General features: G+C 43.5%; 1 protein-coding gene across 16 annotated transcripts in view; it reads left to right on the top strand.

Moving 5' to 3' along the window:
* The first annotated feature begins 630 nt into the window (after positions 1–630).
* PIP5K59B (Phosphatidylinositol 4-phosphate 5-kinase 59B) overlaps positions 631–27057 on the top strand; it is a 45077-nt gene continuing 18650 nt past the window's right edge. For 3 of the 16 annotated variants that reach the window (XM_031976663.2, XM_076365221.1, XM_031976670.2), the window contains exons 1-15: positions 631–1452; positions 4216–4250; positions 8419–8547; positions 8983–9231; positions 9374–9526; positions 9627–9791; positions 9864–10079; positions 10234–10460; positions 10546–10681; positions 10930–11017; positions 16130–16192; positions 16637–16657; positions 21386–21463; positions 23346–23399; positions 23985–24362. In XM_031976663.2, coding sequence (XP_031832523.2) covers positions 1341–1452; positions 4216–4250; positions 8419–8547; positions 8983–9231; positions 9374–9526; positions 9627–9791; positions 9864–10079; positions 10234–10460; positions 10546–10681; positions 10930–11017; positions 16130–16192; positions 16637–16657; positions 21386–21463; positions 23346–23399; positions 23985–24362 — 2104 coding nt within the window. In that variant the 5' untranslated portion in view covers positions 631–1340. The remainder of the gene's footprint in view (positions 1453–4215; positions 4251–8418; positions 8548–8982; positions 9232–9373; positions 9527–9626; positions 9792–9863; positions 10080–10233; positions 10461–10545; positions 10682–10929; positions 11018–16129; positions 16193–16636; positions 16658–21385; positions 21464–23345; positions 23400–23984; positions 24363–27057) is intronic. The other 13 variants (XM_031976665.2, XM_076365223.1, XM_076365220.1 and 10 more) reach the window with 12 other exon arrangements.

Raw genomic sequence — 27057 nt, 5'->3', positions numbered from 1 at the left:
TGAAGAACCATTTAAATTTAACCATGACGTTAATTGAAAAGTTTCATAGTCGCTATGGTGCATGCAGGAACGTTCCAAAAGGGACCCCTTTCTTGGATACGCTTCGCCGAGAGTAACGATAAATTTCGCTCGTTAATGAATACAATTAAAAACTCATTTTGAAATAACGGATAATTTATGGCTTCCAGCGGTGGGAATGAATATACATTGCGAGCAACTTCAGGGAAAATACGTATTATCGTTGGCTACATTCAATCGTACCGATCTAGACACGTATTATTAGTGCTCGTTTGATCGCGCTCGCTAACACTGCATTTACGTTCGGGCGTAGCTGCTCGTAGAGAAAATAAAACGAATTCGCCGCGCTCTGATAGAAAAGTTTACTCCCGTCACGATAAAAATAATCTCGCTCGTGTTTAACATTTTATAATTTCTGTGTCACGCACGTTGTCGTTCGTGCGTGTCGGTCGCCAGTCGCCCGACTTTCTTCGATATCGACCCGAACGTTCGTTTGATACCATTCACGCTCGTTCATTGATAAAGCTCGGCTCCGCCGTAACTTACATAACGTTCCTGCGTTTCATCATTCCTTTCCTATATTCGCTTTCCATCCTCTGCCATGAGACAATCTCTATTTCAATCCGGATGCGGTCATCGAGTCATATTCATATCTTCCGGTAAAAGAAAACTACCTGCCATGCCTGTCGTCGATAAACGTCACCCAAAATCACCGTATCCCCTTTCATCGTACAATCCCCCTACATCCTCTACTCAAAACCAATACTTCAACTTCTCCCTTTGCCCACTGAATTCACTAAAAGCATTTCAATACATAAAATAAAACGTTTCCAACGAAAACAGTTCTAAACGAACGCTCATTGAACGGAAGTGCAACGAATCGAACGGAGTTCGTCGGTCCGCCGGCTAGATGACGCTCGGGTACGGGCAAGATGGCGTCCGGTCAATAGGCGAATAGCAGGGAGGCCGGAGGCGCTCTCGAGGTTCGTGGGTGTTCTCAGCCCGGAGCTGGAGAGGCTTTTGGGGGCCGCGCGCGGTGTCGGTGACATTTTTTTCGCTTTTCCCTGACTCGGTGGACGGCGGGTGAACAGAAACGGCGGAGTCGCGTGTGCCATACGACGTGAAAATGTTCCGCGAGGGAGTGCGCGTCACGTACGCGTCGCCCTGAGCTCGGCGTGTTGCAAACCGGACTCCGAAAGATGCTGGCGTGCGAGGCGACGACAGAGGAGGCGCGTTCGCGAAACTGTCAAGAGGATCGTGGCCGCGGCCGTACGTGAGTCAGTGCGCTCTCGGTGGATCGAAAGACGACACGCGCGTACAAAATGGCTTCGGGCGACAATGTGGACGTGATCGAGGTGGTCGAGACAAGCTTCACGGGTCCGGCGCAGGCCACGGAGGATCATCTCAGGCCGGACCAGTCCACGGACGAGGACAGTGAGTAGAACTCGTTTCGTCCTGGTCGGCCCGTGGCTAAGCGTTCCAAGTGTCACGAAACATAACCTAGAAACGCGTCCGCGACCCCAGACGCTCCCTCGGAACGACGGGCGTCGTTTCTTTCTCTGTCTCTTTCTCTTGCTGTCTATCTTGTTCTATCTCCCTCTACCTCTCTGTCTCTTTCTCTCTCTCGCTCTTTCGGTCTGTCTGTCTATCCCCCTGTCTCCGTCTGTCTTTGTCCCTCTTCGTTCGGCCGTCGGGGTTCGCGCGGCGAGACACGACCGAGAGGATAGGCGTGATCGATCGATTCCGGACGATCGGATTTTCATTCTGCTTCCGCATGCCCGCGCCACGCAAACGTCCATTGGAAACCCGGGTGTCGCGCGATCACCGTGTACACACGCTCTCCCGGGCACCCACGGGTCTACGCCGAGTTAATCCAGTTCACGATCTGACAGCTGATGGGTGTCACCCGTCGCGTCCTGTGCGCTACCAGAGATGGCCAGCGTTCTTACGTACAGGGTGTTCCCCGATCAACGCTGTCTGCGTTCTCGGAGCGGTGCCGCTCCGCGACGAGGATCTTTACGTGAAACCGGGCTCGACGGGCATGATCTATGGGGAGTAACGAGTAGAAGTTTATTCTACTTGTCAGATGATTTTGGGAGGCTCGCGTTGAAGTGCGTTCAATATATTACCAGATGGCGCATGTTTATGCGAATTCGTGTATTTGTAGAATTATCTGGAATGAAAGAGAACAGCTTTCTTCCGTTGAAGTAATCGTTGAATTGAACAGTTTATAACGGGATTTATAGAATTGATGGAAATCTTTACTTTAATGAAATACTCGATGAACAGGACGTCGACCACATTCGGATTATTGCTAGAGCTAGATCTACAGAGTTTTGGTCCGTGTCCCGATAGGGGTAGCAAATGTCTTCGCCCTGGCTAACTTCGGGGGTTTAACCCTTTGCACTCGGAAGGCGACTCTCGGATAAAGATGATATTTTGTGAAACTAACTCGAAGAGAAATGACACGTACATTGAGGAACAAAGCTATTTTTTCAATATTTCTTAAATTGATGCATTATATGAAGTATAATATTAAATATCAAATTTTATAGTTTTACTGTATGAAATCAAATGGTGAGTGAGAGTCACCTCTCGAGTGCAAAGGGTTAATGTTCAACTTTGTATAATGCCTTGATACGTGAAATATTGGAATAAAATAACTTCGTTCCTCAATGTACTTGTGATTTGCCTTCGAGTTAGTTTCAAGGAATATTGTCTTTGCCTCGTCAAAAAATGTTAAACATTTCTAGTGAGAAACTTCCGAGTGCAAAGGGTTAATAATAGAACACCCAGTACATGGAAAAAATCAATTAAATATTTTTATTATAAATCAAACAACATTTTTATTCATCGTTTACTACTTGAATTAAGCATCCTCCGACTGCATGGGACGCTTCGTGGAACTGTACCAAATCTCTTTGTGCTTCCAACGATATTTTTTTCTCCGCTCGTCGTCCAATCGTGGTTAACGCACGGTAATAGAATTATTTTTCACTTGGCTGACGCCACGGTCCAACGCTGAATCAACTTCCACGAAAATCATGGGTTCATCGGGACGTCCCGCCCCTCTTTTTTGTTTCTTCCGAAGAGAAAGGCCATTTTTCCAACAGAACTGTTTACTAGTTTATTTTCAATGCAACAGTCATCTATGAAATACACGTGTTATATCATCGTAACACTTCCAATTCGCCTGGAATAGCACCATTGTCTACGATGTTATTTGTGGTACCATACCACGTGCTCATCATGGAAATTAAAATACTCCGGTTGAAACGATTGCAATCATCCTTACACTGTATTCGTGGAAAATGCAATTTCCCGAAGTACCCTGCATCACGAAACATATTTGCTAAACGAGTACTCAATAGCAAATAATTTCTGAAGCGGTATCGTAATGGTAATTGCGCACTATCTATGGAAATACCCGGGTAAAAATCTACCACTGGAAATTTACGGACAATCGAGTAATGTATGGTCTGAATGAACCTCGAGGAATAATTTTCTATTGTATGAAACGATAAAAAAAAAGTCATCATTAATAACAGTATCAGATAAATATAAATTAAAGTACAGAGCAAGGTGTATTTCAGTGCATATTCAGGCTGACAAAGCATGTCACTAAACGAACGAATATTAACATTACTGAATATTCAATTAAAATTGATGATCAATACAGAGTACGGTACATACAGAGTGTCCAATTGACCTCGTATAGAACCTTCGCCGACCTCTACCAAACTCGTCGTATTCAATATTTCATTAATAATACTAACGTTCAGCGTAACGTCGAGTATTCATCGGTTTTGTCGAGCACGAACCGAGCGGAGTCGTCGACGTCGAAAATTTGGCCGAGACGGGATCATAACGGTTTCCGTCGACGGCTCGCGCGGCGCAACACGCTGTCAATAGTGAATCGGCTGCACCCGGTGCGTGTGTGCACGACTTTCGTTTTTGAACTCGGTTAACGTTCCACTTTCTCGTTTCTTTCCCGGAATATGCATCGGGTTTAACTGATCGCACACGGCCGTACGATTCTCGTTTGCGGGGCCGCGCAACTTAGAAACGGGACTTCAGTTTCATTCACTAATGGCGGACGCGTGTGTATCGGTGTGCCGGGCACGGGCCGACTGTTACGTGACCTTATTTCATGCAAGAGACACGCTCCTTCTGCTTTTTTTTCTCGATATGTTGCAGATAAATCCACGGGAGACAAGGTGACGGCGCTTGACGTAAGTAGAAAAAATTCTTCGAATTGTTTTCGCGAACGAACCGGCGGTGGACCTCGTTTCCGGTGATACCAGATCGCTGCGTAAGTTCTGTCCATCGTTTCGTTTCTGCAATGTTAATGCTTCGTATTTGCTGTCGATGGGACTATTAAAATTGTGACAAAATAAAGAACAATATTTATGTTCTTGAAAAAGTTAAAAAGAAATGACGATTAAAGAATGATTGAATGGGCGAGAAGTATCGTCTACTTTTTAATCTTCGGTCGTTGGTGGTTGAGTCTATTGTAATTCAGGATTTCAAAGTCTCCCGATAACGGTTTCAAATTGTCGGATATTTGTATGATTGTTCAGTAAGTTAATCAATTCCTCTCAACGAATACGTTTGACGATCTATACGGAATAATAAGTGTGAGTAATGCTTCGAATGAACCTAGACATTTAAACGATTAGCCTGCTATTAAATTTAACCCTGATATAAGCGGTATTATTATGATTTACTCAATTCAAACGCAACTATCACTATTATTAGGCGTGCCAATTAGTTAGCCGTTATTTTTAAACACATTTATTATCTGCCGATGATTGATAATTGAAGTGTATACATTCGCCGCTACTCGCCAACGCGATAACTACCTTCTCTAAGCAGAAAATCGGAGATTTATTGAATATGTAACCGTTGTTCAATACGTTGCGAAGCTAAAGATAGAATCAATTGTAAACAGTTCCACCCGTTAACTTATAGCGACAACGTACAGTACACGACACGCGGGTAACAAACATTTTCTCAAGAGTTAGTAGATTTCCATTTCACTGGTTTCCTTTTAGAAATTGTTTCAGTCGTCGAGATTCGTAGAGGACGCACTCCAATGGGCAGAACTTACACAGCAATGTATTATTGTATTGTATTGACAACCGGTGAACGGAACAGATAACCGACGTTGGGCGCACTATCGAAATTCTCGAGGCGTGTATCGCTCTTCCGTTCCACCGGCTTATTTCTGTGGCTGCAAGGCGAAACAACGTGACACATTTTCAAAATACCGACAGCAGATCTCTATCATGGTCTGCGATCGTTTATCGTGCTACAATTAAAAAGTCTCCGAATATTTCGACAATTGCTTCCCAAATCACGAAGCAATAGGATCTTAACAGTAATGGATACAAACTCACAGATTTTCGTGATGTATATATTCTATTTCTACACGAATATTAAAGTTAAATTCGTGTACGGCATTATTTAAATTTATAAATGATTATTGTAATAACAATGCACGACTTTTCCTTGTTTCACGCTCTATCGTATAATTACTTCCGTTCGCTTATCGCGTATTATCCAATGTGCCTACGGGAAATCGTTCGTTCTGGTTAGACGTTACATAAAAAAGATCCTATTTATTTATGTAACATAGGTGTTTGCATCGATGCTCGGTTGAAACGAAGGGAAAAAAGAAGAAGACGCGGCCAATAACGTTACGATATAACGCGGACAGCTGTGACTCGCAGACGCGAGCGTTATGTAAGAAAAATCTTTGCTATCTCCCGCCGTTCGATTCGCGCATTTTCACACGTCTCATTGTTAACCATGGAATGTCTCGACGGCGACGCGTCGATTCGCCGCGTTCAAGGTGTATTGTCTCCGGCAAATCGGCCATTGCGATTCCCTCTCCAGCTGTGAAGGCTCGGGAAAAGAAAGGTCTCCGATATCAATCAAAATACATCGAATTATAAATGACACGAAGGAATTCACAGTTGACATACATTCTTCCTAATTCTTTAAACGATCCAGCTTCATTAACGCGTCGACTGCCAACTGAATTTTAGTATCCATTTAACTTCGAAAGGTTCATCAACCCGTATCACAACGCCATTAGCATTGACAACTTTCCAAATATTCTGATTCATTCAAAGTAGAAAATTCAATAAATTACGTAAATTACTAGCTACCGGTGACTACAGCGTTAATCAATGGAAACAACGATGAAAATATCTTCGTGATGATCAACAAGCGTTTGGAACGATATGACTCACGCGAGCAACAGTAAATACAAGCCTTAACAGCGTGAATGAATTTCCTCGTGGCACCGAGTTCCATGAAATTCGATTGCCATCCAGAATTTCATTAGTTCATTGAAAAATACAGCCGTTATCCGGAAACGTTGTTCCGTTACGTCAGTACGGGTCGTCATTATTGTCATCTGGTTCTTCAAGGTCCGGCTAACTTGGAGGACCTTCGCGCTCCAACACGCGAGCCCTCAACGGGATAGGCGGTATCGATTCCCTTTAATTTCCTGTCAATGGTCGTCGGACCGTCGGGCAGGGACGCGTCGGCCAGCTCATTCAGCGAAATCGAAATCTATTTTTGCCCACACCCTGACGGCGTTGATCAATCCGTCGTTTACCGTGACGAAAGATGGTGACGCGAGATTGCCTGCGGCGATTACGCGCGCGTGTTTTACCGATTCGACGGCGAACGCTCGTTCTATCGCGGACAACAGGTCCAACCCTTTACGGTGTAACAACAAAAAAGACTCTTGGTATGAAGGCTTCTAGGTTACTCGAATAAAAATCAACATTATTTGAAGCGAAACATGATTTTCCTATTATCAGTATGTAAATCTTCTAAGTAAATCTGCACTTGCCACGAATAGAAATTTTCTTTACGTACTCGCGAATTATGATTAGACCTTTCTATAATACGGTTAGTTCCACACTGCATCGAAACTGTGTTGTGAGAATACTGTCAACTGAGTTGGTCAATGTCATGGAAACATTTGCTTGGTTTAAGTACTGCCAAAGCTTACCGAGTCGTGTTATATGGAAACCGTGCTAGAAGACTGCATTTATGATAAGTATGAGTGCATAAAATATAAAGTAGAAGAATGTTTACAAGAATTTAAGAATATTGTTACTTCGTTTTCAATATATTGATACTCTTAACAGAGGAAATCAGTTTCAAGTTAACCCCTGTTTCTTCGAATCACTTGGAGGAATTTTGATTTTGTACGAAGCTCCGCGGTTTAATTATAATAATATCACCTTATAACGGTTCTATCGAAATGTTTGTACCGTAGTATAAGAGGGTTGGTCGTAAAATAAATCTGACAAGCAGAGTCGCGAAAAAAATCGCACGGCAACGGGTTAACGAGACAGGTCGGGGCTCCCCGGGGAGGAAAAGCGACGCGCCGCGTAAGTATCTAGAAACGTGGTCGTGTCGGTGAACAAACACGGCGAGTCGCAAAAGCGTCGACGTAACGAATAAGACGTTGCGGGGCTAGATGAACCGTGCCTAGAGACGAGAATAGTCGAGTAATTATTCATTCGGATGACGCGTAACAGTGTGTTCCTTGGACGAAGCTTCCTACCGCGTTTGTCTTTACCGATGAACGGCCGTTGCGATGTGTGTCAGACCGACCACGGGAATTGCCCGACTTGGCTGAATTTTCAAATAGAATCGACGCCGAATGGGCTCGTAAACGTTATCTTAATTTACGCGGCGAATGATCCGTTCAAGGCAGTAACGACTGCGGAAATAACAAATAAATATATCGGTAATCTCATTCTGATCGTTTTGCAATTCTCGAAATTCTTAAGGTATAAGATAACTAATTCGCTGTGCGCTATGAAAAATATAGAATGTGCACTGATTGTTTAAAACTAAAATGACGCTTGACGTATAATGCGATGTTCATTTTAGACACTTGTGATTCTATTCGATTAAATTTGTATACAGTATATAAATATTATTTCATTCGTTGCAGTGTTTTAATAGAAGTGTTGTAAGTATCTTCGGAATATCAAAAGTTAAATAACAAGTTAACAATTTTCTTAGTTAATTTCGTAATACCGAGTGCACTGTGCGCCGATGAAAATTACGGGTACGATTAAAAAAATCGGTTTGACTAGAAACAACCCCAGGAGTCGATATTAAGGACTCTTGTATTTCCTCGTGAAATGGGGTTGTAAATGCAACCACAGAGGTAGCGCCGGTCGAGTGATATTTTAAGCAGCAGCGAAGACAAAAGGGAATCTTGACCCGTATAGTACAATTGAGGGATTAGGAGGGAGTGGATTTAATTAACAAAGGCGACGAGGTTCACGCTGGACTTAAATTTCGAAATGTTAACGGTTATTGCTGTACGATAACGGCGGAATAACTGCATCGTGTTTACAGAGCTCGATAACCCAGCATGGCACCGCGGGACTCAAAACCCCTGCGGGGGTGTCGAGGAACAAGTCGGAGAGAGAAAGAAAGATCGGCCACAGAAGAGTTGGTGTGGGAGGTGAAATCACGTACAAAAAGGTAAAGTGGAAAATACTGTAAGAACGTTAATCGATTCGCTTGAGGTCTTATCGAGAAGAGATTACGGTGAAAAGTAATAAGGTGGGGAGGGTGAGGGGGGATAGAAGGTTTCATAATTCATATCGTAGTGCCGTAACAGAAAAGTTTCATTTAAACTTTCCAACAAGGGGATCAGGTATTTTGAATAATGCATAAAGGATGAGAAACTTGTTGGCCATTCTTTATTGTATCAGAAACATCAGTTATTGTCCTCTTCCCTGTCCTATATCTGAGAGTATTTTTAATTGAGAAACTCGGTCTTCAAGAAGTTATATAGAATAACAACTCTTCGGTTGAAAGGATCGAGTCAAGCGAACTATAAATTTTGGTCATTACTGTTTCCGATTATATGGGATATCGAAGACTCACTATTGTCCGTTGATTTATATTCTTTAGATCCAAACGACACAAATCATGGGATCGATACAATTGGGTATTCAGCACGCGGTGGGCGGTCTGGCGAGCAAACCGGAGCGTGATTTATTGATGCAGGATTTCATGACCGTCGAGACGACGAACTTTCCCAGCGAAGGCTCGAATCACACCCCGGCCCACCACTTCTCCGAGTTTAAGTTCAAAAATTACGCACCGATTGCATTTCGCTACTTTCGAGATCTCTTCGGCATTCAACCCGACGACTTTTTAGTGAGTAGAGGACACTCGCAGCCGTTTTCAGCGAGGAGCAACGAAGGTGGGCCCGGCTCGCCGCCACCTCAGTTTCTCCCCGGCGAAAACGATGACCGTTGCCACACAATTCCGGCGTCTAACCGTCGCTTTGAATATTTAGATGTCGATGTGCAGCGCGCCGTTACGCGAATTATCGAATCCGGGCGCCAGTGGCAGTATCTTTTACCTAACTGATGATGACGAGTTCATCATAAAGACTGTGCAACACAAAGAGGGAGAGTTCTTGCAGACCCTTCTTCCAGGATATTATATGGTAAACTGATAATTAAATTTCGATTAACGAAAAAGTTCAGCATTCTTTCCTCGTCGAAAATCCAATGGCAATTTGTGGATATTTTGTTTCGTTCTTCCAGAATCTAAATCAAAACCCGAGGACGTTACTGCCGAAGTTCTTCGGGTTGTATTGCTATCGTTGTAATAGTAAAAACGTTAGATTAGTCGCCATGAATAATCTCCTGCCCTCATCGGTGAAGTTGCATCAGAAGTATGATTTAAAGGGGTCAACGTACAAGCGAAAGGTAAAATTCTACAAATTATTTCCACGCGAATGGTTTGTTAGCCGAGCGATTAATCGTTTCTTCAATGTCCAGGCGTCGAAAACGGAAAGATCCAAATCCTCGCCGACGTACAAGGATTTGGATTTCATGGAACATCATTCTGATGGGATCTTTTTGGAGGCGGACACTTACAGCGCTCTGGTTAAGACGATTCAAAGAGACTGTAGGGTCTTGGAGAGCTTCAAAATCATGGACTACTCTCTGCTAGTTGGCATTCATAATCTTGACCAGGCAGCGAGGGAAAAGGCGGTAAGCGAGTACCACTATTTTATCTTAAGAAATTTATTTACAAGCTTGAACGAGCGAAGAATTTTGCTTTAACATTAGGATTAAGCTGATATCTCTAACTTATTCTTCTCCTGTTCCGATACGACCTAAATAAAATACAATCGTCGTGTTGCAGCTGGAACAGAGGTTATCGGCCAGCGCAGACGAAGAAGTCGGCGAAGTCGCCGGCGACGCCGCAGGATTTATTCAAGCGGAAAGGGAACGGGAGAGGGAAGACAGAATAGGAGCTACCGCTCTGAACCGATCACGAAGCATAAATCGACAAAGGTTGGTCGCGCATAGTACCGCTATGGAGAGTATTCAGGCCGAAAGCGAGCCGATAGACGAGGAGGACGATGTACCGTGAGTATCGTGTCCCGGTCTTCTCGCGATTGTATACACCACGGACCCTCTAATAACGTGATTTTAATTACGTTCGTGTTCCTAGCAGTCCAGGTGGGATCCCTGCTCGCAATGCTCGTGGCGAACGCCTCTTACTCTTCCTTGGTATCATTGATATTTTGCAAAGTTACAGGCTTAAGAAAAAGCTCGAGCACACTTGGAAATCCATGATACACGACGGCGTAAGTAAAATTGATTATTTTCATTTTATTCAATTCAATTGCCGTTCTTCTGATACACGTTAACTTTACACGAGCTGCATTTCATTCCTTCTATCTTTGGGATTATTCACTTAACGGTATACAGATGTTTGTAATCGAGGAGCCCGGTCTGTTTGAAAAATATAGAATATGGTTGATCTTCGTTATACGCTGTAGGATTCGTTGGTGTGCTGCATGAATGATGGAATACGTTTAATTTCTTTTTACAGGACACCGTATCAGTACACCGGCCAGGCTTTTACGCGCAACGCTTTCAAGACTTCATGGCCAAGACAGTATTCAAGAAGATACCGTCACGTAAGTACCATCCTAATCAGCCTCTTCTAACAAATCTGACCTCAATGTTAACACTGAACAAGGCTCATTCCTAATTTGTAAGCGGTCTCTTTTTGATCAGTTCACTCGGCGTTCGTATCGTTTGGATTGATTTTCGACCGGCCGTTTATTTTCCGTCTAGTACCGCCATACGATTTTTGGCTTGTCTCTCGTTCGAAGCATAAAGTACAAGTGAAATTCTAGGCTTTAAGTAGAGTTAGTAGAACTATATATATATATATACATATAAACGACAAGTATTTTTATCGTCGCCGGCTGAACGTGATTGATATAAGATACGACTTCTGTTCGGATCTAATGGCATCGATTACTGTGATTCGATTATTATACGATGCAATGTTATCGCGTTAGTAATCTTTTACTAAGAGGATTAAAAAAAATATATATATGAACGAACGAAAACGGGGGAAAAAATGAAAGAACAAGAGAGAAGAATGAATACTTCGCGACATATTTTAAACGTACGGATAGTGGAGAAGTGGGGGGAGGGGGGGTTAGTGAGATTTTCATTCGTAATGGTGAACGAATAGAAGAAAAAAAGAAAATGATGGAAAGGCTCAAAAAAGCGGTACTTAACGCGCGCATTATTCTGCCGTTTACGATTTAAGTAGCAACGTAAATTGTCTTGTTACTTAAGATTCCAGTTTATATAGAGCAGTAAGCCATAAGCTAGAGTTACGTATACACATATATATATACATATATATTTTTTAGCTTCTTTATTATACGATTAGCCATCACCGAACGTTCAAGTTTCGTTCGTTTCGGATAACGCTTGATTTCGTTCGTTGGTTCGTTCGTGATGCGCCATCCATGATTTTTTTAGCGTATCAAGCCCGCATTCTTTTAGCGGACATGTTCGCTACAACATCCTCGCGACAAACGAGAATCGGGTTTTGCACACAGATTCTCAGGTTCGACATCGAGGACAGCCGATGAGATATTTTTCATGTTTTTTTTTTTTCGCCGAGCGTGTACATTGTTCGCTTTCTTTTTCTTCAATCCTTATTTTTTAAGACGATGGAAACGAGAATGAGCGAATCTATTTCTTCTTGTTTTATCCCCCACATCACACACACATCATAATCACCATCATAATCATCATTATCACGAGAACAAATTTAGCCGTCCAGAGAGATTCTAATAAACGTGATAGTGACGTATAAGGTAAAAGAAAAAAGAAAATGAAAAAAAAAACGATAATGACTGCAGAGAATGCGATAAATCCTGTGCGGATATCCGAAAACCACACGCCGTGATGCGAGCTTTCGATTTCGGTTGACGCAATCCCGATACGAGAAATACAAAAAAAAAAAGAGGAATGGAAACGAAAAGAGAAGTATCATTATCAGCAGCCCCGACGTCGATGTTTCGGATACCTGCATTCCTTCACGATTAACGCTGTCGATTAAAACCATCCTTGGGTTCCATTGAATGTGTCAAATTTTGATCACCTCTGGGTTTTTTGTATTTATTGGTGCAACTAATCGCTAACACGATACTACACATGGTTTATCAACAGTTCAGTTTCATCATCATGATGTTCCTCCCGTTTGATTTCCGTCTCTCTCACTCTGTCTTTTTTGTTTTTGTTTTTGGTCACCGAATTATTTCATTGATTTCTCGACCTTACATTTGTTCACATCACGATTCCGTAGCCAAGATAGACTTCGAACCCGGTTAATGATCGATTAACGAGCACAAAGTAACCAGTCCACTGGTGTCCACATACATAGCTGAGTATTTTATGCATCGAAGCCGGTATCGTTGATCATTCTTTTCGTTTTTCTTTTTTGAATCTTCTTCGAGTAGAGAGCGAAGCAAAGCCATACAAGAATCGTGTATAAAAACAATGGGTCGCCGATTAGGTTTTAAGGGAAGCGCACCATTGTGAAGACAATTTCGTATTTTGCCGTCCCCTTAATCCGCGCTGCAACAATCGAGACGTCAAAATATAGTTGCGTCACAGATACAGTCACGAGCCAAAATGTTACGGTCTTCCTTCGACGAAATTCGTGTAAGAATTTTTTAACTAAAGAATCTCGGTTACGGTTACGGTTTTTCGAAGTCAAAGGAAAAAACCATCCACGTTTCCATTAAGTCCGTCGACAACGGCAACAGCACTGATGTTCATTTCAATGATCAAGCGATTGCAATCACGAGTCTGTGATAAGAAATTAAAATCCATCCAGAGATCTATACGCTACAGTCAGAATTTCAATTTTCCCTGAATTGTGATTTCGGTTTGCCAGGTGTTTCGGTTAGGACGTTGTAGTCGCCGGTCTCTCGGTTATCGAAAACGATCCATCAGTTAGCAAACGGTAACCGTAAGCCGAGTGGGTGTACGTTTCGTTTTCGACCGCGTGCGTTTAGCCAGCCTGTACTATCGAGTGATTCCAAGTTCGAAGTTCCTTGTTGATAACGACGTGCCAAAGGTTTTGTAAAACTATCGCGAGCCTCGTGTTCCTAAGTAGTGTACAGGGTAGAGACACACACCGGTCGCTGAGTGGGCCAGACGGCGAGACGCGCGGCCCATCGACGGATCGCACAAAATTTTTCGAAATTCACGCCGAAGATCCGTAGACAAATGAAAAACGCAATTTCCGGAGGGCGGAGAGAGGTTGCGTTTTCCTTTCTCTTTCGTTTCTTTCCTGGTTGTTTTCTTTTTTTTTTTGCTCTCTTTCGAAAATGTGCGTTCAAACAATTTTGTGCGATTTACGATCGACGTGGGAGGAGTCCTACGTATACGGTATATTTTTCCGGCAAAGCTAGCTTCGGTATGGGTGTGCCATTGAGAGACAGAGAGTATGAGACGAAAGCGTGCGTGAGAGGGAGAGGAGAGAAACGGTAGAAGTAGACAAATTTCTTTTTTATTGTGAAAATATTCAGCTATCGGCACGACGTGGACACCAATGTACATATTTATATATTTTGCAATAAACATTTTCGCTGTTTACCAACTTCATTTCATTTACAAAGCCTACCCGAAACAATTTACTGTCTGTAACCATTTCTAGTTTCTTCTCTCCACTTTGACTTTTCTACTGTTCCCCCCACTCTCTCTTTCTCTCTTTTTCTCTCACTCTCTATCTATCTATCTATTTCTCTCTCTCTCTCTCTCCCCCTGTACTAATATATTTTCTGGCCACCATTACCGCTGTACTGCTACGTTATCATTGGGTTGTTGCAGGAATTCTCCTGTTTAATACTTGAACAATTCTGATCATTAGCCACGTTACAATAACTACCGCACCTTTCTACTAACTGTAAACTTACCATTACAAAATGTCTCATCTTTTCAATCTTTAATTCGAAGAATCAACATCGGTACAACAAAATTCTTGGAATATGTCTGCAACATTTTCTTCGCTAAATGATTGCTTTTCTTTTTTCAAGGTAATCGTACAGAGTTCCAAGTAAACTAATCCGTTATAAACTTAAGATATACTTATTACCGGCGTAAGACCTACTAACTGCTCGAAGCTATTGCCCCCACTGTTGACGTTTGCTCCTCCCACTGCCTCACCGGTGGAACAGTAATGTAAAAGTGGGAGGAACAATGGACAACGAGAATCAGAGTGGGGGTAGCAACTTCGAATAAAGTGCGATACATATATTCGATAAGAAATGAAATTCTCGCACCAGAATTTCTGCTGCAGGCCAATATTAATGATAAGATACTATCTCATCTACCGTAGCATCTATACATCCTTCCATCTGTAGTCGTTTTATCATCTAAATTTTATTTTCTGCATTGCCATCCGCGTCACCACTTGGTTGGTACATTGTCTTAAATAGGCGTATCGTGTGACATGTGTTTGTTGTTTGTGTTTTAACGTACATTTTGGATTTCGATCATTACCTCCTCCATCATTCCGCTTACTTTTCAATGTCAATTGAGTCTCAGTGGGCGGGGTCAAAATCTAGATTATGAATCTGCTAGAAATACTCCCGCATTTATCACGAAATCAATTTTCACATAAGAACATTATTTATCTTTCCATCATCATTCTCCAAGTGTACACTCAATTTTCCAAAAAAGACTTATCCTACATTTTCTGCTCAACAGAGGGTTGACATGAAAGTAGTGATCCCTATCGATTAAAAAACATTCACCCGACTAACTCCGTTCCCCGTTTCCTCGGCTCGTTTCACTTCAGTTGCCTTCGCATTTCATTTACGACACTCTGTATATCTCGCGCGAGCGGAACCTGGATTCGTTCGAGCGTCGACTCGTAGAATCGAACGTTTCAGGCGAACCGCGACTTGTTGCCTCCGAATCGACGATCATCTCCGAAAAATCGCTCGAAAACCGTTGCGGATCGAATTGAAACTTTAATCGGAGAGCACTTCGGGTTGCGCGGGATTCGAGTGCGCGAAACAGAGAAAAGAACAAACGGGAAAAGAAAAAGAAGGGAAAGAAGGAGGCAACAGGCTCTCCGGGAAACAAGTTGGCGAGACTAACGATGTTGCCATTTAAAGACGAAAAATCATTAAAGTTTCTGTGATCGAGATCCAGGTCAGTGTTCTGCCGGTCAAGGCTGCCGTGGGTAAAAATACGCTCGAATAATCGAGATTCCGCAAGGACGAGTCCGCCAGGAATCATTCGAAGGGAATTTTATTCGCGGCGGTCGCAGAGGAACGACACTTTCGTTTCAACTCCTCGACGATGACTAGGGAATGACTTGATCGTCGCTTTGTCCCTCTCCTTCTTCGTCCCCCGCTGTCTTTCTCTCTTCCACTCCGTCTGTACTAACTCTATCTTTGATCTACAAAGTTAATCCGAGGCAAGAACGTGTGACCCCCGCTTTTTCCTTAGTTGTTGCTATTATCATTATTATTCTCGGCAGTCCCTTATAATTTACCGATTATTCTGATAACGGGTATACATAGCATACATATGATACGAAAAAAAAAAAGAAACGAAAGAAAAAAAATGTTTTAAGTATGGCTACAACGTTCGAAGCTAAATGTTGATGTTTTTGTGTCCCGTGCACTTCTTTCCGTGTCAACCCCCAATGACCTGATCTGACCTGCTACCGATCGAAACTCTGAAAATCTGAATACCAAAAGTGGACCTGCCTGAGATTAAGGGGAATCATCGCAAATTCCGTAACCTCGTCACCAGCTACATAGGTAACTTTGTCTGTCTGTCTATCCGTCTGTCTGTCTGACTGTCTGTTCGTCTGTCTGTCTATCTGTCCATTTTGTATGGTTGTATACGTATGTTCGTTTTATTTTGTTAATATTGTTTTGTTTTTCTGCCCCTCGCCCCCCACCCCCCCAAAGTCTAACGAGTCTCTGCTTGTGTGATCTTTGCCCCTAAAATAATTTGTCTCTCTTGGTTTCTCGTGTACTTTTGGTTTCCTTTCTGTTTTCGTTTTTCTATTGCTGTTTGGACTCTGGGGATCGAACTCGACCTCTCGATCCCGTCGGTTTTGTTTCATTTTATATCTCTACTTTGTGCCTATTCTTCGTAATTACCCTGTGAATCTCTATTACTGTGAACTCTCTTCCAACATGCGCATCGTCGATTGATGGATTTCTGTTTTACAAGCTTCTTTTTCTCTTTTCTTTTAGCAAGTGCGGCCTTTTCTCGAGGTGACTTATCCTTTTTATAATAATTATATCCACGATACAGACTATAAGTAGAGCGTTGAGATACCATTTGATTAGATGTGTCTGTTGTGATTAGCATGCGTATCGTACGAAATCTCCCTGTTCACATAAGTATACTTAGATACGAAGCCCGTAAGTAGGAAGGATTGTAAGCGCATCCACTTTCTTTTTTTTTTTGTCACGAAGCGAACTCGTACAGCCTGCTTGATCCGTTTTCCCTTCGAATGCCGTACGGAACGTTTCATTTCGTTTTTTTTCTTCTCTTTTTTTATTGGGATGCGCTTACGGTTTCGAATTTTCTGGTTTTCCTCTTGTTTCAATGACACACCTTTTCCAGTTGTTTGTCTGTCGCACAAGTTGCTCCCTTTTCACGTATACAATCTCTTGCACCCGCGTTTGCGACGACGAACTGCAGCTTCTTTTATTATCTCTTTCTCGCCTGTCTTTCAATGATACTGATCTTGCGTATGTTTTGATACATTTATATCTGTGCGTGCGTAAGTGTATGATTATACAGATACTTCTAAAAATATTCGCACTCGAAAGACCGCGGAGGATATTTTTGCCGACAATACGGAAACCATTGTTCGTTTACAGCCACGGATTCCAATTACGTGTTTCCGGTTCACGCGTGTTCTAATTGTCGGCAGGAATGTCGAATTGTACAGTTGCAACGAAACAAATCCGACCTCGGTTCACGAATTTTTACTCCAATTCTCCACTGCTTCTGCGATGCCCATGGGATCTGCGTGTGCCTGGACAGATTTTTCTTCTCCTTTTGTTGACCACTGCCTCACACTTTTCTCACTCTCTCTCCTTTTTACGCCTCGGACACGTTCACACCTTTTTTTTCAAGGACACGTAAAACCACCCACTCCCGTCGAAGACCCTCGCCTCTTCGCGGATCTAGGTCATCCTCCTCATGAGAGGAGTCCGAACACCAGTATCTGGTACCCAACAATCGCGGCAGAATTTTTTAATATCGATCCCATTTTTTTGCATGGACTCCTATTTTTCTCTTCGAAGACACCCCCTTTTCTCATATCTTTTTACTTGCGAGGACAGTCGACCAACTCGAAAATTTCGATTCTAACCAATTCTTGCGTGTACTCGGAACATAGTATGGTGTTCTAGAAACAATTTCCCTTCTCGTTGAGAATTCATTCTGAGGGGGTGATTTTGATCGGTCGAAGTTTTCAAGAACGACGGACAAGAATCTTGAATGATTACATTTAATGATTGAACGTTGGAGATTGATTTCATTTCCTCAATGTGATTCTTCGCAGAGAAGGATTGTTTAATACACGCGAGGATTTTTTAAAATCTGCACATTCCGATGCGGTGACTTCCTTCGACAGCTATGGTAGTTCCATGTTTCAACGAAGATGAAAGACAATCGCAGTTTAAGGTAGGGTACGAATCTGTGAACAAGAAAATCGACGAACTCTACTGAAAACAGTTTAGACTGTTCCGGATGAGACGATGTCGGTTGTGAGATGCTTTAAACAGAGGCCTAAGGAATCTTCCTGTTCTCATATGACTCAAACAAAGTCTAACGATCATAGGTTACCGGAGAATTATCCCCATCGAATTCACTAAGTCTTCATCAGTCTTATTTCTCTTATTATTAAAATACTATTTAAACATAACTACCCAACACTTGAAACAAAGAATATAAACTCCAGAAAAATAATGATTCACTATTGCCGTTTAAATAGGAATCAATACACATCATTTGATCTCGCCGAATTAATTTGTAAGCAGTTCCAAGTCCAACGCATCGTCCTGCTTCAATCGATTCATTAACGATACATTAAATCTCTCAAAAATGTACGCTCATAATTTTTCCATAATTCAGATCAAATCCAACGAATAAGATGGGGATAACCGTCAACGATGACACCCTTAAAGTGCCAAATTGATTCCGCCGCGAGGCGTCTCGCCCCAGGCGTCGTCTGAACCCCTAAAATTCAATTTCCTTCCGCCACGGGAACCGAGGCGTTCCAGGGAACGCGTCGAAACCGAAAGACGCGTCCCGCGGCTCGACTCTGTCGCCGATTTTCTCTCCGCCGGCGTCAGAACACTTTTCCATAGATCCGTGGCATGCCGGGACGCGCGCGCGCGCACGCCTCGTTCTAGTTAACATCGTTATCCGGATTTTAATCAGACCTGAACATCGCCGTGCAACGAGATATTATATTAGTTTAGCCTAGTGCCAAAGCGAGAGCTGCTCGAGACGGTAGCGAACGATCCGAGCCGAGCCGAGCGAGACCGGCTCCACTCGCCGGTCTGAGTCGCGATTTTTATCGAACTCGTCTATCCATGTACGTATTATACGTAATTATCCATTGTGAACGTTTCTTTTTCTTTCTACCTTTCTATCCACGTTCTTCCTTTTGTGCAACTAATGTTTCAGTTACAGAGGCATGTCAGATAGTAGCGTAATCAACGACCGATACACACGTAACGATTGTCTTAGCGATTAGAGGGAGGCGACACACACGATTCAATACACTTCGTGGTCGGGTCGACCGCGGGGAGCATAGAAAGCTTTCGGTGTTGTCGGCTTGATTCGACCATTATATTTTCTATTATCGTCTTACGATACGTATTATACTGTATATCGTATAAATATATATATATATTATATATATACAGATAAATATATATATATTTATGTATATCTTAGATTATATCTCTCTATATTATTACATCTCTTAGACGTTGATCGAGGAAGATAGTTCCTCAGAGGAGGTCGATCGTTCACAGTAGTTTTACGTCTTTGATGTAGAGGTACCGCTGCCCGGTAATGTAGTGATATCGAAGAACACACGTAGCCTCACGGTGGGAAAGTTAGACATAGTTCGTGGCAGGCAGTGCTGTAGCGAGATGATGCTTGCACTGGCTCTTCCGGAGCAGTGGCTGCTGCTGGTTTTGCTGATGTCCGACTTCGAAGCTTTGTCACAGTTATATATATAACGGGCCGGGTAATCAGGACACCTGGGTAGCTACGAGACATTCAGGAGACACCATTAACGTGTCAAAACACTCGGCCGTCCGGAAAATTCGAGAATTCACGACGTCCGCGCTAAAGATACTCGATACTTTCGCTACTGCTGAAATTTCGGTATTCGAATCGCTAAAACAGACATTCGTTTCCTGCGTTAATTAGCCACGGAAAGTCTGTTGACAATGAATTCCCATGGAACTTTATGTGCTATTAATCTTATTTAAGAATTTTCCGTATGAGCTCCGAATGCGGGTCAATAGTTCGGTTGAACCGGTTAAAGGATTAACGTGCTCTATTATCTCCAGCAATGTTAATTACATCGTGTTTGTATATCTTCCGATGTAATTCGCCTCGGATTGTTATTATGCGCCTTATACTACGGCCGTGCGGTTTTTCACGGTAGAAAAGTCATTTGGTTAACAAATTCAGCGTGAAGACGCGATAGAAACGGACACTCGGCGCACGCAACGATGCTACGGTCAGCGGCGGCAAAAGCGTTAACTGTTCACTGTTCGAAAAGATACTCGAAACACCGAACTATCCGTGAGATATCCGGGATAAGAGGAAGTTCCGAGTTTATTATACGGTATTTAATTAAGCTACCCGAGGCGGCCCGTTACTCGAGACGTTGATGATTCACGGCGCCCGATAAGAAGCCGCGGCGCTAATTAAAAGTGGGATCGAAATTAAAAGAAGGAAGCGGAAATTAGAAGGGAATTGTCAAGACCGCAGACAGCCGAAACGCTTCCGAAAGCGGCGGTGCGAGCGCGAACCAATTCCAGACACGCTGTTCCGGCGGATAACAGAGTAACGAGAAAATTAAGTGTCCCCGGTGTTGCAATACACACAGTTACCGCGTGCGGTGATCACGCACGCGGGACGCACTCGGAAAACTTTTTTAAAGCAAAGTCTCGAGACGCTTCACGCCCAAGCTAACACTTGCTACGGTACTGACGTCAGCTTTTGTAGCGTTAACTGGTTTGAACTACCCTCGATAGGTACCGACCTAGCAAGAAGAGAGATCCAGTCGAGCTCATTTTTAGCGAGCTTTGACAGGGTGATAGAGATTGGCATGCTGAAATTATTCATATATTATTTTAGCTATGAGCGACTTATAGTTTACGAAATATTCAACGTTATTGTTGGCCAAGTGCGTTCACCTGTTCTGCCATGAAAAATCTTGAAAACTGTTGAGCGCTGGTTGTACATATTGAGCAGGGAATATGTATTTTAGAATATTTAAAATTCGTTATGAATATAGATATTATTCAGAGATCAAATAAGACATTTACAAATGAAACATGATTAGCTGCACGTATTTATTGTCTGTAAATAATTTTCATGAATTGATGTACATTTTCATGTATTGATGATTTTCATGAAATAATGTACATGAATTGTAAACTTAGTCGAGTTAAGTATATATTATGCAAGAAAATGTTTTTCGACGAAACTGTTATACGCCTCTCGACAACTGTAACGTTAACGTGCAGTGAACTATTAATGTCCTGTGTCTACAATAATGTATCAATAATTAGATGCAGCCTACTAAAATTCTGTCATTCTGCGTGTTTCGATTAGGGCTCTGTCCTTGCAACACTTCCAAATAATCATCCCGATCTCCACGAGTAAATAATCAAATGTCCTTGTACAGCTCAGCCACGTGTCTGTATTTATAACACCGACGATTTGTGTTTCAGCGTTGAAACATTCCCCGTCGAAGAGAAAAAGCATCACTAGGCCGCTCAGGCCCTTGGAAGGCGACTTCGATTCAACCGGTGAGTCTGCACACGTATTTCTCGATAAAATACTTTTTCCAACAATGTTTATGCTTCACACGGTGGTCACACGCGACTGAAAATTGACCGGTTTTCGGAACTAATTTGGACAACTTGTTTAGTTTCCTATACTCTATAGTGCATCTAATATCATTAATAGAAAGCTTCGATTGCTTTTGTCTGAGAAAGAAATCAAGTTCTAATCAGTTACATTTTCTTCCTCTGAATGTTCAATTATCACAGTCGTTGGCGCTGATTATCTAGAAAGATAAGAAGCATTTATCAGCTAATAATCTTGTAACCTATTGAAAAATTTTGATTTCAATATCTTTCGTTTATTAATCTATTTATAAATTCCTTTCGTTGATCGTTCGTACAGACAGCAGCAACAAATATTGGATGCATTATCACGAATATTCTTGTATTATAAATTATCATAAACTGAAGATACGATCTACACAAAGATCGCACGAAAACGATTTTCAAACGTCTGATGACGAAGTTCCAACGGTAAAACACGATCGTCGCGTATCGAATGAAAAACGTACGATTGTTTCCGTTCCGAAAATCGTGCGGACAATTCGAACGAAAATCTTCCACGGTTCTATTATTGGCTTTGCGCTGAATTTCACGTGTGTAGCCAGGCACAGCGATCAGTGCAGTAAACTTAGATGCGGCAGTCCCACGTTACCCGCTTCCAAAACGTTCACCACGCTCCCCATCCATCACGGGACCAAGAATCCCCACTGAATCATCCCTTATCTGCGTGGCGTTCCTTTCAGAAGATACCCTGTCGCTTTTACGAAGATTGCCCGCGCGTGCTTCCACGTGCTAATGACGTACGCCTATCGTGTTTCATGCTGACAGGTAAATCCGCTGTCACCGAACCTGGTACATGGATAAAACAAAGAAAACCTCGCGTATTCGTTGAAATTGAATTTTAACGAAATTCTGACGCTCGGAAAAGCGTCATCGGGACACGTTGATTGTACAGGGTGTTTCTTTCAGCAATAGGCCAATTCAAATGTCTTGTTCTTCTTCGACGATAACGCGAATAGGGTATCGAGGAATTCTTTTTCAATTTTTTTCTTTGAAACGTAAATTCTCGATATTTGTTGATTGTACAGGGTATAAGCTATAAACCAGTCTATAGACTGATTTAAACAAAAATTTCTTTGTTTTTTTTAATCATTTTTTTAAGCGTCCTCTGCTTTGAACATCTATACCCTGTGCCATTATCAGCTATTAAAAATCAACAAAGATCGCTAACTGATTGAAATCAAGTTCTCCCTGAAAAAGGAGAACGAAGACACTTTCAATGGTTCATTTACGGGGCAATGTTCTGTATATTCAACGTATCGTGTCATACATTCGATGCGGTGTAGTATTCTAAATTTCTCTGTGAGCCGGCCACGGATAAACATATCGGCGCCGGCGCAAAGAGAGAAAAATGTTGCGCGATCCGAGGGTAATACAGTATCGCATGTATGCGGCGCGTTTGTTTACCGATCGAACGTCGGATCGCTTTCGAGTGAACCCGTTCGAATCTGTTTACAGACGCGTGGAACGTACGTATACAGCTTTCTATCGTGAATGTCAGTCGAATGCGCGCATTCCGACCGTTGGACCCCCTCTGTCTGCCTCGAACGTCCCTTGCTCGAATCCCTGTTTCATTTCGGGACACCTTCGATCCGTGAATGGACAAAGAGACTTGCAATAAATCGAGAGGTTCCCGGGACGTTTCAATCGAAACGTCCCGAGGGGAAACGATAAAAGTCTGTCGCTCGAGAGCGAGCGAACGAATTTGGAAGTTTCTCTGTCCGATCGAGAGTCGCACACATGGTGATACGGTAATGGTACATGGTGTTATGTGGTGGTTTAGCGGTGCCGACAACCGGAAGTTCGACAATGCATGCTACGTCACCCACGAAGGCTGGTGAGTCTCATACGATCACTTACTTTGCTAATGTCAGTTATCAGTTTCGATTTCTCTCGTCGTCCCTGTCGTGGACTTCGGCGATACTTTACCAGAGATTCGTAACGGGCTAGAATTATAACAGGACTGTCGATCGCGGAATTCAGAACGGTCTCTGTAAACGCGATTCATTCTCATGATAACTTGAATTTGATCATATTCATTCGTTCCTGTTATTATTAGTAATATTTTATTCAGCGAGGTGCGGAACGTTGCTTCGACGAGTCGCTGAGACAAGCGTGTAACTTCAACTGTTACGTCTCGCTATTGTTATGTCCTTATAAAGAAATACCTTCACAGAGAAACGTCAAAGAAATAACATAAATAAAATAACAAGCGAAACAACAATAAAAATCGAAGCCACGTTCTACCCCGCCAAATCGTTCCACATTCTCACCAAGCTTCTCTGTTTCTCTCTTTCCACCCGTCTCTGTCACTCTGTCTCTGTTACCCCTGTCACTGCGTCGCCGCACGAACCCCGCGCGACTCCGTCCCACCGATCGTACCACCGATCAACCACATCTACCGACCACGGACGAGAAACAGCGGTGACACCGACAGACCCTGCGATCAGCACGACCAGCACCGCGGTGTCCACCGGTTCCGCGCCGATCGCCACCTCCACCCCAGTTAACTTCGCCAGCGGGCCGGTGAGCCCGCCCCCGTTGACCTTGGCCGCGGGCCCGGGACCGCCCCATCAAGAACCAGTCCAGGCAACCCCGACGGCCAAGGTCACGAGTTATCCAGCCGTCCTGAAGGGCAGGACCGCCGCCAGCCCGCCGAACCCGAATCTGGTACCCTCCGGCAAGATACCACCCCCTGTCCCGCCAAGAGGCACCGGTCAGTCGAGGACCGGCAGGTCCTCGGAGGAGCACCGCGGCCCCGGGACGGCCACCTCGACGTCCTCGATCACATCCAGCCGAGGTGACGAAGCAGCCATAATCACGAGATACCGCTTGCATGACAGTTCGAGCATCCTGCACCATCAACCACTCCCCACACCCGATAACATTACTACTACTACTACTACTACTACTTCTTCTTCTTCTTCTACTACAACTACTACTACTTCGGTTACCGCTGCTCCGCCCGCCGCCACTAACTACTCCTCCGCCGGTCAGTGCACCAACTACAACCCCGGTGACACACTCACCGCGACCGCTAACACTGCAACCTCCAATTATGCCACATCATCCACCACTACCATCACCACCAGCACCACCACCCATACATACGACGTGAACGCGTTGCATGCCCGTACGTCGACTCCCGCCTACCTCCCCCCGAGATACGATAGCCTGGCGATGATCGAGCAATCGAGGAACACGACCGTCTTCGAGAGCACCCGCGAAGAAGAGAACCGCTGGGATGATTGGAACGAGGACATCGAGGAGGACGACGAGTTTGTTAGCGTGGAGAAGGTGAACGGGTCGTACGTGATCAGGACCAGCCCCTTCCCGTTCCGGCCTGAAAGAGGACATTTCATGCGGCCGAGGGTCGAAGAGCCCCAGACCGCCCAGAAGAGTGAAGAACCTAGGAGTTCGAAGTCGGACACCATGGCTAAATTCACGTACTTCTTAAACCCGGGTTCCAGGCCCGAGCTGATGAACTATAAGATGTCCAGGAAGGACAAGAAACACTCGGAGACTTACTATGAAAGGATGAAGAGGAAGCAGAGAGAGCTGGAGGCTTCGATGTCCACGATTACCGCGCTGACCCGACGCGATGGCGATCGAAAGATTCAACCGGGGAAAGCAGGCAAATCGATAACGATGAATAAAGATGAGAGAATCGAGGAGCGGAAATTCGAGGATTCGAAGTTTGCTGAACTTAGACGCGAGAGTCGGTTGCTGAAAAAGATTAGGGAGAAGTCTGCGCAAAGAAGGAAGAAGCTCGCTCCCGAACCTAGCCCGAAGATCCAGCCGTTCGACGCTTCCAAGAGAATCGATTATAACGTTCACGAGCCTCGGAAACAGGCGGAACCGCCTGTGAGACCGCCCAGTTTATTGGTTAATACTAACAAACGATTGGCTAAATCGACCAGCGACGTTCGTACGCAATTGGAGATGCAAGAAGAGAAGTTTGTTCATTTAAGGTCCGACAAGAGAACGTTTTTGGTTACTAAAGTCGAAGAAATAAAATGTAAGAGCACAGAGCAGGTGTACGCTTCCTTCCAGATCGAGGCTGAAGCGAAGTCAAGGTTGACGAAAGGAGACTTCGACAATACACCCTCGGTAACCAGAGAAGTCGAATACCATCAGACGAGTAAAAATAACGCGTATCGGTTACAGGAAAGTAATCAAAGTCAGAATTCACGGTCGAGTCGCGATAACGTCAGCGAAAGAGTCCGGGAAGCTAGCAGTTCGTCGAACTGGAATTTTGAGTCTAAAGAACGGCAGAAAAAGAAGAACGAAGGTTGGAAGGACTCGAAAGAGAGAATCGAAGAACGGGTTTCCACGAAGTTGGTACCGAACGCGTCGTTCTTGCATCGTTACCAACTTAGAGAAAAGAAATTATAATTTATGAATCAAGAGAGAACAATCTGTAGTACGCAGTCTAATGAAAAAGAGGGGACCACTTAAGCCTAAGACGATTTGTTTTGGAGAACGGGCGCTGAAACGTATCAGAAAGCTGAACAATTTCACGGAAACCCCGAGGACGAACCCCGAAATGAACTTTTTCTTTCGTGCATGCGCAAAGTACATCTTACTCCGAGTTTACTTTTTCTTTTTCGCATCTCATCACTCGATCTCCCGCGTCAGTTTTGTAATACGACGGACCGGTTCGAACGAATCTCCTCCCGCATCAAATAGAAACGAGAGAAGAAGTTAGTAGCTCGACATTTGGCGTGTTCCCCCCGGCGTGTTCTAGACGGGCGTGCACTTTGTTGTTAACCGTATTAACTGTTCAACTCTTTGTGCCCGTTTGCCAACGTCGATTTTATGGCATCGACAAGGTACCGTCCTTTGGCTATGCCGAGCGCTACGATCGGTAGACACGAGAAGTACCAAGTTTTGAACTCTCGTAGTGTGTAAGGATTGGTTTTCTTTTCTTGTATCGGTTGACAGTGTGTCTCTGCATGCGTAGATCTTTCGTATTTATGAAACGGGGATAGACGTGACCAGTTTTAATCATTTTCATTTGGCTACAGTAACTTATGCCTAAAGGAATCTGCTGTGAATCTCATATTTGAGTTGTACAAATACGTCAAGTAAACATATTCATTTTCTTTTCCATTCCTCGTAGACCTTTTGAATGAAAAAAGAAAGGCAGAAAACTCTTTAATCTTCGCCTTGCATCGTTGCGTCTATTTCTTGAAAACGAGTAAATAAATTTTACATATCTATCGATACACCGTCGTTCCATCTATCAAACAGAAAAAAAAGAAACAATCTTATAGGAGTGATTGTATGGTGTGCTCTCTGTATCACAATAAAGGGACGTTCACACGAGTGTGCTCGTTACACTGCAAATACCTTTGTTCAGCTAGATTCGGTTTCGCCTGTGCGACTTTGCTGGCTAATGTAGTTCGCTGTTTGTGCGCCTCTGTAGACACGCAAGTAGATTAGTCAAGTAGTACACTTAGCAGTCTTTACCATTCAGCGAACATAGAATGGCT

Source organism: Nomia melanderi, chromosome 2, assembly GCF_051020985.1.
Source record: "Nomia melanderi isolate GNS246 chromosome 2, iyNomMela1, whole genome shotgun sequence".
Lineage (NCBI taxonomy): Eukaryota > Metazoa > Arthropoda > Insecta > Hymenoptera > Halictidae > Nomia > Nomia melanderi.
This window is presented reverse-complemented; position numbering and strand designations above follow the sequence as displayed.